The sequence below is a fragment of the Arachis ipaensis genome, chromosome B03 (genome assembly GCF_000816755.2).
Source record: "Arachis ipaensis cultivar K30076 chromosome B03, Araip1.1, whole genome shotgun sequence".
NCBI lineage: Eukaryota > Viridiplantae > Streptophyta > Magnoliopsida > Fabales > Fabaceae > Arachis > Arachis ipaensis.
The window spans coordinates 119875885-119887217 of record NC_029787.2 but is presented as its reverse complement, the minus strand read 5'-3'; the positions used below and the strand labels follow the sequence as shown (position 1 = coordinate 119887217).

Here is an 11333-nt window from a genome sequence, read left to right as displayed (position 1 = left end):
TATAAATATACATTTTTATTATTTCAAAAATTTGAATTCAAAATTTTTTAGTTAGAATATTAGTTACCGGTATAAATATAAAGTATACATTAAAGTTATACAAAATAACACAAATATATATATTTAGTGACTAATTTTTATATATATCTATTGGAAAAGTATAGAGTGACAGTAATTTTTATGTTTTGTGGTCAGCACTTAACTATCAAAAGAAAAGTGAGCAATCTCTCACCATTTGATGTAATCTCACACCATTAAAAAGATTATTAATGGCCACTTGATGATTACAAAACACAAAAGTTGCTGGCCTCCTAACACTCCTCGTATCTATTTTTTTAAAAATGATTACCCTCTAAAAGATCTTATTCTTGTATTTTATGTAACGCAGGTGAATACTGGAGGCAGATGAGGAGCCTAGCCGTGTTGCACCTTCTGAGCAACAAAAGGGTTCAATCGTACAGTCGTGTTAGGGAAGAAGAAGCTGCAAGAATGGTTGAAACCATCAAAGAGTTTGCTTCTTCTTCTGTGCCGTTAAACTTGTCTGAGATATTCTCCGGTGTTACAAATGACATAGTGTGTAGAATTGCTCTAGGGAGGAGATACCGTGGAGGAGGAGAAGGGTGCAACAAGTTTCAGGAGCTGTTGTTGGAGTTTGGAGAGTTGTTGGGTACAATATCAATAGGGGATTATATTCCATGGCTTAGTTGGTTGAACAAGGTTGATGGTTCTTATAAAAGAGCATCAAGAGTGGCCAAGCGTCTCGATGAGTTTTTGGATCAAGTGATTGCGGAGCATGTTAGTTCTTGGAAAAGGAAAGAACAAGAGGGACTTACTGATAATGTTGATGATTTTGTGGATGTTTTGCTTTCTGTCAAGACCAGTAGCGCTGTTGGATTCGAGTTTGACACAATAACAATGAAGGCAATACTCCTGGTAAGAAATATTTGAGTTTGATATATATTAACATTTAGGCAATTGCTATCTTATTCTCTAGTAAATTATTTTTCACAATAATGATACTGAGATTTATTTTACAAAATGAAGAATAGTTATTATATATCCTGTTAATTATCATACTCTTATATTTTGTTAATTATAGAGTAAATATCTTTTTTGGTTTCTGTCTTTTTTAAAAATTGACAAATCGTTCTTCAACGTTTAAAAAATGATAAATCAGCTTCTGTCTATTCTTTTCGTGAGACACAACTCTTTCGTTAGATAAATCGATCCTTATCTATTTCTTCCGTTAGACACATTAATCTCTGTCTATTGGACTCAGAAAATCGACGTATCTAATGAAAGAAATAGACAAGAACTAATTTGTCATTTTTTAAAAATTAGGGAGCAACTTGTCAATTAAAAAAAAAAAAGATAGGGACCGAAAAATGTATTTAGTTATTTACTCTTAATAATTATATAGTACAGGTTTGTTTTTTTTGTTGTAAGTATCTTACTAGTGTGCGTCTGTGCGACCCGTGACCCTCCTCTTAAAGTAGTGGTTTTTGTGGAAAAAAAAAAGAATTCTTCTAGGATGAGAGAGAAGGTGATTATCAGACTTTTTTTTTTTAAATCGACTTTTTTGTTTTAGAAAGAGTTGTCTCCGATAGATAGTGCCAAAGTTAGTACAGTTAACCAGCAATATGCTGGTTGGCATCGAGAGTGGAATTTTTTCAGTATGAAAAAAAAAAAATTTACAGTGTCAAGTGTTTAATCTAATTATTCATTATTTTTTTTATTTATATTTGGTTTCACTTATAAAATTAAAGGTGAGAGATCACACTTTATTCTTTTAAGTGAAAAAAAATGGAGAGAATCCATTTGGATCGGCATCAATAAAATTCAAATGCATATATGAGTGGATGAGAAGCACATGTATAGTTTGTCGGCATCAATATATTCTTCTAGGACTCCATTAAGCACGTTTTCCTTTCCAGTTATATTTCAGTATTTGGGTCCACATCAACAATAATGGAGGCTGATGCTAAATTGGCATATTTACAAACTGATTCCTAAATTTTTCACAATTCTGTAATATATCCTGGTTTTTTAAGGACCTTAAAAATACTTCAACCACCCTAGAAGCTTTCAAGTATTCAACAGTAAATCAAGGATTATGTTTTCTTCTTTTAACCCTTTTCTTTTCTTCATTTGTCGAAAATATTTGATTTTATGCCTACTATTATAAATAGCACTCACTTTTTACGAAGATCATTTTATTTTAAGAGTGGATACCCAATTCCACTTTGACAATTAAAACAAAAAAAATATTTTTTTATTTTTTATTTTTATTTTTATGGGACTAATTAGTTTTTATGTCAAAAAAAATATTGATATAGAAATTAATCAATCCCATAAAAATAAAGATTAGAAGCCGAAAATGATGTTTTTTTTGTTTAGAACTTTTTTATTTTTCGAAGTAATTGTGAAGGGTTATTTAAGATTTTTTTTTCTAATTTTTAATGGTCTGCATATTAAATACGGCGGTCAAACTTAATTAATTTTGACTTCAATTTTGTTGAAACTTGTTAATATAATTGCTAATTATTATAAACTTTGATTAAGTAAAATTTTAAATTATTAATACATATTTAATGTGAATTATTTATGCAGGACATGTTTGCGGCAGGTACGGACACTACGTACACTGTGCTAGAATGGGCAATGGCGGAACTGTTAAAACGGCCGGCGGTTATGCACAAACTTCAAGATGAAGTGAGAACTGTTGTTGGAAACAGAAGTAACATAACTGAACAGGATTTAGTTCACATGAACTACGTGAAAGCTGTGATCAAAGAAACACTTCGGTTGCACCCTCCAATTCCAATTCTAGTTCCTAGAGAATCCACCAAAGGCGTCAAGCTGAATGGGTATGACATTGAAGCTGGAACACAGGTGTTGGTGAATGCATGGGCCGTTGCAACGGACCCAAAGTGTTGGGACCAGCCACTTGAGTTCAAGCCAGAGAGGTTCTTAAACAGTTCGGTGGATTTCAAAGGGTGTGATTTTCAGTTTATTCCTTTTGGTGCAGGGAGGAGAGGGTGCCCTGGGGTGCAGTTTGCCACTGCTGTTGATGAGATTGTGCTGGCTACCCTTGTTCATCACTTTGATTGGGATTCGCCTGCTGCTTCTAAGGAAGTGGACATGTCTGAAACTTGTGGACTAGCCCTGCATTTGAAATCACCTCTCTTGGCTATAGCAACCCCTTATTATGAATGAATTGAATTGAATTCAGTAAGTTATGACAAGAGAGAAAGAAAATCTTGGGCAAAAATGTGTAAATGATAAAGATAAGTTACAAAAAAGTCAGTAAGTGATAATGAATAAAGTGGTAATTATAATTCTGTTAGTGGTAAGTTGGATTTAGAATATTGAGTGTGTAAATTGTGTAGCTTGGTATGAGATTGTCTATATAAGAACTTCTGTATCTACTGTAAGAGGGAATGATAAGTCATAATAGAGGATTTTATTTTTCGTTCATATTTGTGTTTCTTTGTGCATATTACTTACTGCAGAATATTACAGAATTACTTTAAGTCTTCTCAAAATTTCACAAGATGAGAATGAAGTTATATACTTCCTCTCTTCTAGAACATCTATCACAAGTAGTATGCTTAATGTAATGATACTTCAATGTATTTAATTACAAATTTTTAATATATTAAATTATGAATATATCAAATTTTTAAATTGACTGATATTTTAAGGTGAGATCAGTAATATACAATGTTTAATGAAATTATTTTTTTATTTTTTTATTAAAAAAATATAAATATTTGTTGCGTTCACTGTAATAACTAGCGTAGTCTTATTTGAAATTGGATTTGCTCAAACTGAATTGATAATCTATAAATAAGGTGCAGGGTTATCACAAAGCAATATGTTCATAGCTATAAATCAATAAAAAATATAAAAAATATTATTTTTGAATTCATCGAATTTAATTCAAATGTTAACCAAAATAATATTCTAATTAACTAAATCACAATACTTTACACGGGGTATAATTTAAAAAAAAATTAAAATAATAATTAAAAGTATTAATAAAAAAATAAATTTTACTGTTCTCTAATTGTAACTATATCTTATGAGTTGTGAACCTAAACTTAAAAAGATTAATTAATATACACGTTGATAAATGAAGAATAAACTAACTACATGGTCTATAAAATATCCGTGATATTATTTCACTTCACAAAAATACATGTAATGTAATCTTTATATGAGTTACAAACGATCTCATCAACAGCTTCTTGAAATAAAACATGTAGCATTCTTTCTCACCCTCTATAACAGCTTAGAAACCTTCTGGCGGTTCCTAAAAATTTGAGTATTTTCTGTTTTTGCCACCACTTGAATACTCTCTATTTTTGCCACTGTGGATCTGTTCACCATCGTTATGTTACCATCTTTGTTTATTATCCTACTCATCATGAAATGGCAGTATTCCAAACCCATAAATAAAAATTCACCTCCTTCACCTCTAGAACTACTCATACTCGGAAACCTCCTCCACCAAGTAGGTTTGTTCCCGCACGGGTCACTCAAAAGTTTGGTGGAGAAATAGAGGATTTTATTTTTCGTTCATATTTGTGTTTCTTTGTGCATATTACTTACTGTCGAATATTACATAATTACTTCAAGTCTTCTAAAAATTTCACAAAATGAGAATGAAGTTATATACTTCCTCTCTTCTAGAACATCTATCACAAGTAGTATGCTTAATGTATTGATAATTCAATGTTTTTAATTGCAAATTTTAATATATTAAATTATGAATGTATCAAATTTTTAAATTGATTGATATTTTAAAGTGAGAATAGTACAATGTTAAATGAAATTATTTTCTTATTTTTTCTTATCAAGGAAATGTTGTTGCACTCATTTTATGAGACACTCACTATACCAACTAGCGCCGTCTTATTTGAAATTGGATTTGCTCAAACTGATTTGATAACCTACAAGTAAGCTTTAGGATTGTTACAAAGCAGTATGTTCATAGCTTTAAATCAATGAAAAGATATAAAAAAATATTATTTTTGAATTCATCAAATTTAATTCAAATGTTAACTAAAGTGATACTCTAATTAGCCAAATCACAATACTTTACACGGGGTATAGTTTTTGAACTTGTACTAATATTTATAGAGCCATATTATTGAACAAGAAGTCTTTCTTTAAATACTAATGCATTAACAAGGGCCACGATTGTTATGCCAATATTTTTGAGGATGCCCTGAAATTATTTTGAAGATTAAACTCTTCATACACCATTCATGACTAACTTCCCAAGATCAAGTGTGCTTGGCAAGGAAAGCAAGGATAAGCTGATTGACTTGTGCAGGGAATTGTTCTTGAACAAAATGTGTCCCCTCAGGGATGAATGTTATCTCCTGATTCGGAACAAGCTTTTTCGCCTTTTCAGCCTTTGTCGAATCCTCAATGCCCGGAAACTTCAGAGTATAGTCCTTCCCACCCATTATCAGAAGTGCTGGAACTTTGACTATAGCTTCTGATGGCAAGTTAATTTTTTCACCAAGGGACCTACGACACAAAATGCAAACAAATCCACAATGAATAAGAACTCAATCTGATAGGCTATTTCATTGAACAAAACTAAAATAAAAAGAAATAAAAAAGCAATGAAGGTTAATAATAGCAGCACCTATATGGAACCTTCAACGCAGTTTGGAATCCAGATTTCTCATACAAGGCCCCATATGTTGCAAGATCTTCCTCTGTGAACCAAGGGGGAAGAGGAGTAGATGAATCAACCAAATCCAAGATCTCCTGGTTTTCTTGAGCTATTGGTATTTCACTTCTTGAAAAGAGGGTGTAAATCTTCCGCACAACAGTCTTTGCATCAAAGCGTCCGAAATCGGCCTCAGCCCTCCCTGGTTCCTGATATAGGCAGAAACAAAGGCATGATTACTATTATTATTATTTCATTGGCAAGACTGCAATTATGGATGAGAATCAAAGGAATTCGAGGTTACCTGCCATCTCAAAATGTAGAAACCTTCAGGAAGGAGCTTAGAGAAATGTAAGGGGCCTGGTGGAACATAAGGAACTCCCAATGTGATAACTCCCAGTACCCTTTCGGGGTGTAAAATGGAAAACAAATATGCAGGACGGCCTCCAAAATCTTTCCCAACAAGAAAAACCTTATATAGGTACATTGAGATTGAGGAGTTGAATCAATTAGGCAACAGATTAATTAAGCATATGGTCAAATCAGCTAGGGTATTAAATTAAAGCTTATTCCTTCTATGTGGCAAATAACATTGCAATAGAACAGAGTGAGCCAGTGAAGGCATCAAAGATCAACATCACATTTGAGACTGTGAATCATTGATTTGCTTAAGAGCTATATTCTATTGTATTTATTGTGTTATATGAAAAATAACCAATAAAATTGCGGCTTTGACAGGCCCTAGTTATTATATAATAGGGAAATGTTACACTTTCATACTTCATAGTGGGATAAACACTCCAATCGAAGTCCAATGGTGTTATTTCAACTTCAAGTAAATGTCAAAATTCAGTTATGCAAGTTTCCATTGCGATATTCATCAAGAAAAGTGTTCTTTGCACTAAGATCATGATGCATTATATATATGAAACTTAAAAAAGCAGGAGAGAAAATGGTGTACCTTGGGAATAGCAAGAGAATCAAGAATTGCAAGGAGGTCAGTGAGAAGATGAGAGAAGGTGGCGTTTGGCGAGGGATCGGAGAGACCGTAGCCTCTGAAATCGGGGGCGATGGCTCTGAAACCCGCATTGGCGAGGGCAATCATCTGGTGGCGCCACGAGTACCATATCTCAGGGAACCCGTGTAGGAATACGACGACGTTTTGACCTGAAAATAAGAAACCAGGGAGAGAGTTTGAAGAAGGGGAAGGGGTTAAGAAATCAGAAGCATAAGAAAACGGAATGCATGTGAGCACAGTGGATTATGACCTGTTCCGATTTCAGCGATGTGGAGGTTGAGACCGTCAACTTTGATGAACTTTTGCTGGATTTCATCCATGACTTTGGCTCACACTCTCTCTTCTGCTCTGTTCGTTTCTTAACAAGTCAGCTTAATTCAACGGTCAACGCTACACTCTACTTGGAAACGTAACACCTCTTATTCTAATCAATCACTGACTCTCTTGATCGTTACTATAAAGTTTTTATTTTTGTGTTAATTTTGAAATTTTTATTCCGGCTTCAACAGCATTACTGCATTAGGCATTATATTTAATTTAATGAATTATTAGGATAATACAATAAAATCAATTGATACATCATATTTCATTTTTATATATTCTGATCTGAGTGCTAAACAACGTTCTCTCTCTCTCTCTCAATATGTAAACCAAATATTAATGCGGAGTGGATTGACGCGGAGAGAGACTACAGTGTGTTACGCGTCCGTGTTTGCCTCTCTCACTCTCTGCTGCTGATTCTGACACGTGTCACTGTCAGTAGTAGTAGTAGTAGACTGTACACCGTTCACTTTCATTTCTTCGCGGCTTGACCCTCTTATCATTTAATTCACCATTCTGCTCTTTCACCATTTCGTTTTTGGTTTCATTTTTCGTGCTTCTGTGGTGCAGCTCCTGTGGTATCTTAAATCTTGAGATGGGTGATCATCAAAGGCATCGAATCATGATGGTGTCGGATTTTTTCTATCCCAACGTTGGTGGAGTCGAGAATCACGTTTACTACCTCTCACAATGCTTGCTCGAGTTAGGCCACAAGGTCGTCCAGTTACACCTTTATATCAAAAATGTTATCTTTACTTCTTTCAATTTATACTTAGGGTAGCGTTTGCATAGATTTTCATATAGAAATGCTTGAGTGACACTTGCCGATGTATGCACGAACGCCTAATTTAATAATGTTGGAGGTGGGAGTTGGCTAGCCTACCATGCAAAATAAATACACTTATTGTTGCTCGTGCAAAACACTTAGAATATAGTAGGATAGAAATACTTGTATTATTTTCAAGGATATTTAATGTGCGTTTTCGAAAGCAATTAGATCATTCTTGGTGGCGGTGTTTCATGTGGAACTGATCATTTAGATATTGAAAAGCTATTATAACAGTTGAGTGAATATGATCATCCGACGATTCTCATCAACTATCATTTTCGCATGAAGATTGAGTAATCAGTCACCATTCTTGATTTTTCATATAACTTCTAATTATTTTGAATGAAATGAATGATTGTAATTGTTTTTTCCAAGAGCATGCAAGAGTTTCACATACTCTCCTATCTGAGAAATGATTGTTCTGTGTGTAATTTCATATATTTTGAACTGAAAAACATGTATATGAATATTCAGGTGGTGGTTGTAACTCATGCCTATGGAAACCGCTCTGGGGTTAGATATATGACTGGTGGTCTAAAAGTCTATTACATTCCATGGAAACCATTCTTTAATCAAAGTACATTTCCCACCTTGTTAGGGATGCTGCCAATTATAAGAACAATTCTTATTCGGGAGAGAATTACTATAGTTCATGGACATCAAACTTTTTCAACACTTTCTCATCACGCCCTTCTGAATTCGAGAATCATGGGATACAAGGTTGTGTTTACGGATCATTCGCTGAATGGTTTTAGTGATGCCGGAAGCATCCACATGAACAAGGTGTTGCAGTTTACCTTGGCAGATGTGAGTCAAGCTATATGTGTTTCCCACACAAGCAAGGAGAACACTGTCTTGAGGTCAGGTTTGTCAGCAGATAAGGTTTTCGTAATACCCAATGCTGTTGACACCGAAATGTTCAAACCAGCATTTGAACCTCCCAGCAGATCAGAGGTTGTTATTGTTGTTATCAGTCGATTAGTTTACCGGAAGGGTGCGGATTTGCTTGTTGAAGTCATTCCAGAACTGTGCCGGCTATGTCCTAATGTGAGTTGATAAAAAGACTGTTTATTTGTCTGTCTTGCAGAACTCAGTTTAGGAAATTCGGATTAAGAGTTATGTCTAATATGGAGTTGATGCCACTATTTAGCTAAGGCCCCCTTCTTTGACAGGGTTGTTACTTTTTCCTTTTGGTGCTTCCTGTGATGTAATAGTTGCTCATTTTTCTTCTCCTGATTTTTACAAACAAATAGCATCAACATTAGAGAGAGCATATGTTTTCAATATTTCTGAAATAAATTCTAAGAGTATAGATATTGATGCTAAAAAGTAATTTTTTTTCTAGTATATTCTTACAATCTTTAGTGTTAAGAAGAAAAAAAAATTCCCTCTTCCAGAGACTTGACAAGACACCATTTTTTTATCCTTCTGACATTGTGTTTACACCAGTGATTGAAGTGATTATTGATGATTCGGCATCTATTAGCGTTACTGTTTTATTGGTTCCATATTCAGAGGCTGTATAAATAATGTATCAGCAATATATTCAGGTGCTGCAGTGAGTTAGAAATTATAGATTTGTAGTTGGTTGTAGACTTTCAACGGCCTAACTTATATATGCATTTGAAGGTTCGTTTCATTATTGGAGGTGATGGACCTAAGCGTGTGCTATTGGAAGAGATGAGAGAACATCATTCTCTTCAAGATCGAATTGAAATGTTGGGAGCTGTACCACATACGGAAGTCCGTTCTGTTCTAATATCTGGGCATATCTTCTTAAACAGGTATAGCTTCCTAAATTCCATTTTCCTTAAGTTCTTCAGTTGATGAAGTTATAGTTCTGTCTTAAGTTGTAATGACTGGTCATATTTTTCTAAATGTATGTTAGCTGTTGTTGGTACTTAACTGCACAACATTCACTTTATTTGACAGGACGTAAAAAAAATAAAATAAAATCTTCCATAAATTTTTGCCTAAAAGCAAAGGGTTCAATTGAGTCATTTTAAGAGGTTGAATCTTTTATATATTAAGTTACTAACTCAGTTTTGAATCATATTAAGTGGCTGCTATGTTTTCTGTGTTTGAAATTCTGCTGAACACAGTTCCTTAACCGAAGCTTTTTGTATCGCGATATTGGAGGCTGCTAGTTGTGGATTGTTAACAGTTAGCACACGTGTGGGAGGTGTTCCTGAGGTTGGTATCATAAATATTCTTTCTATACCTGTTTGGCGTTAAGTTTTCTTATCTTCTATTTTTTATTTTTTTAGACCAATTCAACAACTTTGCAATTCCATCATGTAATTTGAAGGTTAATGTTGATTCATATAGGTATTACCAGATGACATGATTGTTTTGGCAGAACCTAATCCCACTGATATGGTGCGTGCAATCCAAAAGGCGATAATTATGCTGCCAAAAATTGATCCGCAAGTCATGCACAATCGAGTAAGATGGAAGTTCAAAATTTTAAGCAGCCTTCGTCTAATGCTTTCAGTGAGAAACTAGTAACTCTTTTTTTTCCCTTGTAGATGAAGGAACTCTACAACTGGCACGACGTTGCGAGAAGGACTGAAATTGTATACAGTCGTGCCTTAAAATGCCCCCATCAAGATCTCCTAGAGCATCTCTCAAGGTACACAATTTCACAGGATTGCAACATAGTTGTAAAAGGAACTCCCTTAACCATTCAGTTTAATGTTGTGATTTTCCTAATCATCACTTGAGCACAAAATTCTTTCATTTGCTTGTAACATAAGTTAGCTATACTAAATCAAGGTATTTTGGAATCTTCATTTGAATATCATCATCATTAATAGATTTTCTGCTTTATTAATTTGGAGCTTAAAGACACAAATGTTACTTCAAGTGACTGCTGAATGTTGATTGTCTGTATTGTTTTAGACACCTCTCATGTGGAGCATGGGCAGGGAAGCTCTTTTGCTTGGTTATGATCTTGAGTTTTTTGCTATGGCATCTGCTAGAACTATGGCAGGTAGGCTAGTGTTATTTGCTATGTCAAACATATACTCCTTATTCAATTTATTTTTTGCTTTACCTTTTTATGTTTTTTTTTTTTATCATTATTAGCCAGCAGATAATATTGAGGTGGTTCCAGATGTTATTTTCCATACAAATATGATGGATAGATCTTGCGGGAAAAAAGAAAATGACAGATTATGAGGAGCGTGGTACATCATTTTGTTGAATCCTTTAGCTTTTGTTTGTTGACTAATCTGAATTCAGCTATCAGAAGAATAGTTAAAGGAAAAAATGTTAGCAACTTAGAACGGTTATTGGAATTGGAAACATCAATGGAGTAATCAATTTTTTTGGCTACAAACTTTCATCAAAGCAAACTATTTCGTGTAGAAAGAGATTTTGTTATTGCCTTATTGCTCATCAGTGGCCTTCATTGTTAACAAATTTGAGAAACTTTTAATATTCTTAAAATAAAAGAAGATTAAAAAGAGATTCAT

General features: G+C 33.9%; 3 protein-coding genes across 4 annotated transcripts in view; 2 read left to right on the top strand and 1 right to left on the bottom strand.

Annotated features, from left to right (window-relative positions):
* Window positions 1–3477, top strand: part of LOC107631005 (cytochrome P450 71A25-like) — a 5038-nt gene extending 1561 nt beyond the window's left edge. The window contains exons 2-4 of one of the 2 annotated variants that reach the window (XM_021119458.1): window positions 389–843; window positions 877–933; window positions 2611–3477. In XM_021119458.1, coding sequence (XP_020975117.1) covers window positions 389–843; window positions 877–933; window positions 2611–3216 — 1118 coding nt within the window. In that variant the 3' untranslated portion in view covers window positions 3217–3477. Of the gene's footprint in view, window positions 1–388; window positions 934–2610 lie in introns of both variants that reach the window. The other variant, XM_016334309.2, reaches the window with a different exon arrangement.
* Window positions 5064–7203, bottom strand: LOC107631006 (epoxide hydrolase A). The gene is made up of 5 exons (XM_016334311.2): window positions 6958–7203; window positions 6651–6856; window positions 5994–6161; window positions 5663–5898; window positions 5064–5541 (listed from the first exon to the last, which is right to left on the bottom strand). Exons 1-5 carry the CDS (start codon window positions 7025–7027, stop codon window positions 5292–5294), a joined length of 930 nt encoding a protein of 309 aa, XP_016189797.1. The 5' UTR covers window positions 7028–7203; the 3' UTR covers window positions 5064–5291.
* On the top strand, window positions 7523–11197 carry LOC107634639 (phosphatidylinositol N-acetylglucosaminyltransferase subunit A-like). The gene is made up of 8 exons (XM_016338060.2): window positions 7523–7743; window positions 8332–8904; window positions 9487–9641; window positions 9960–10050; window positions 10186–10302; window positions 10386–10489; window positions 10759–10849; window positions 10945–11197. The coding sequence occupies exons 1-8, from the start codon at window positions 7624–7626 to the stop codon at window positions 11035–11037; spliced, it is 1344 nt and encodes a 447-aa protein (XP_016193546.1). The 5' UTR covers window positions 7523–7623; the 3' UTR covers window positions 11038–11197.

Coding starts and splice junctions, on each gene's coding strand:
- LOC107634639 (XM_016338060.2), top strand. CDS start 7,624: ATGGGTGATCATCAAAGGCATCGAATCATGATGGTGTCGGATTTTTTC. Junction 9,642..9,959: donor GGGCATATCTTCTTAAACAG/GTATAGCTTCCT, acceptor TGCTGAACACAG/TTCCTTAACCGAAGCTTTTT. Junction 10,850..10,944: donor ATCTGCTAGAACTATGGCAG/GTAGGCTAGTGT, acceptor TATCATTATTAG/CCAGCAGATAATATTGAGGT.
- LOC107631006 (XM_016334311.2), bottom strand. CDS start 7,027: ATGGATGAAATCCAGCAAAAGTTCATCAAAGTTGACGGTCTCAACCTC. Junction 6,162..6,650: donor ATTCTCTTGCTATTCCCAAG/GTACACCATTTT, acceptor TACCTATATAAG/GTTTTTCTTGTTGGGAAAGA. Junction 5,542..5,662: donor GCGTTGAAGGTTCCATATAG/GTGCTGCTATTA, acceptor TTTGTGTCGTAG/GTCCCTTGGTGAAAAAATTA.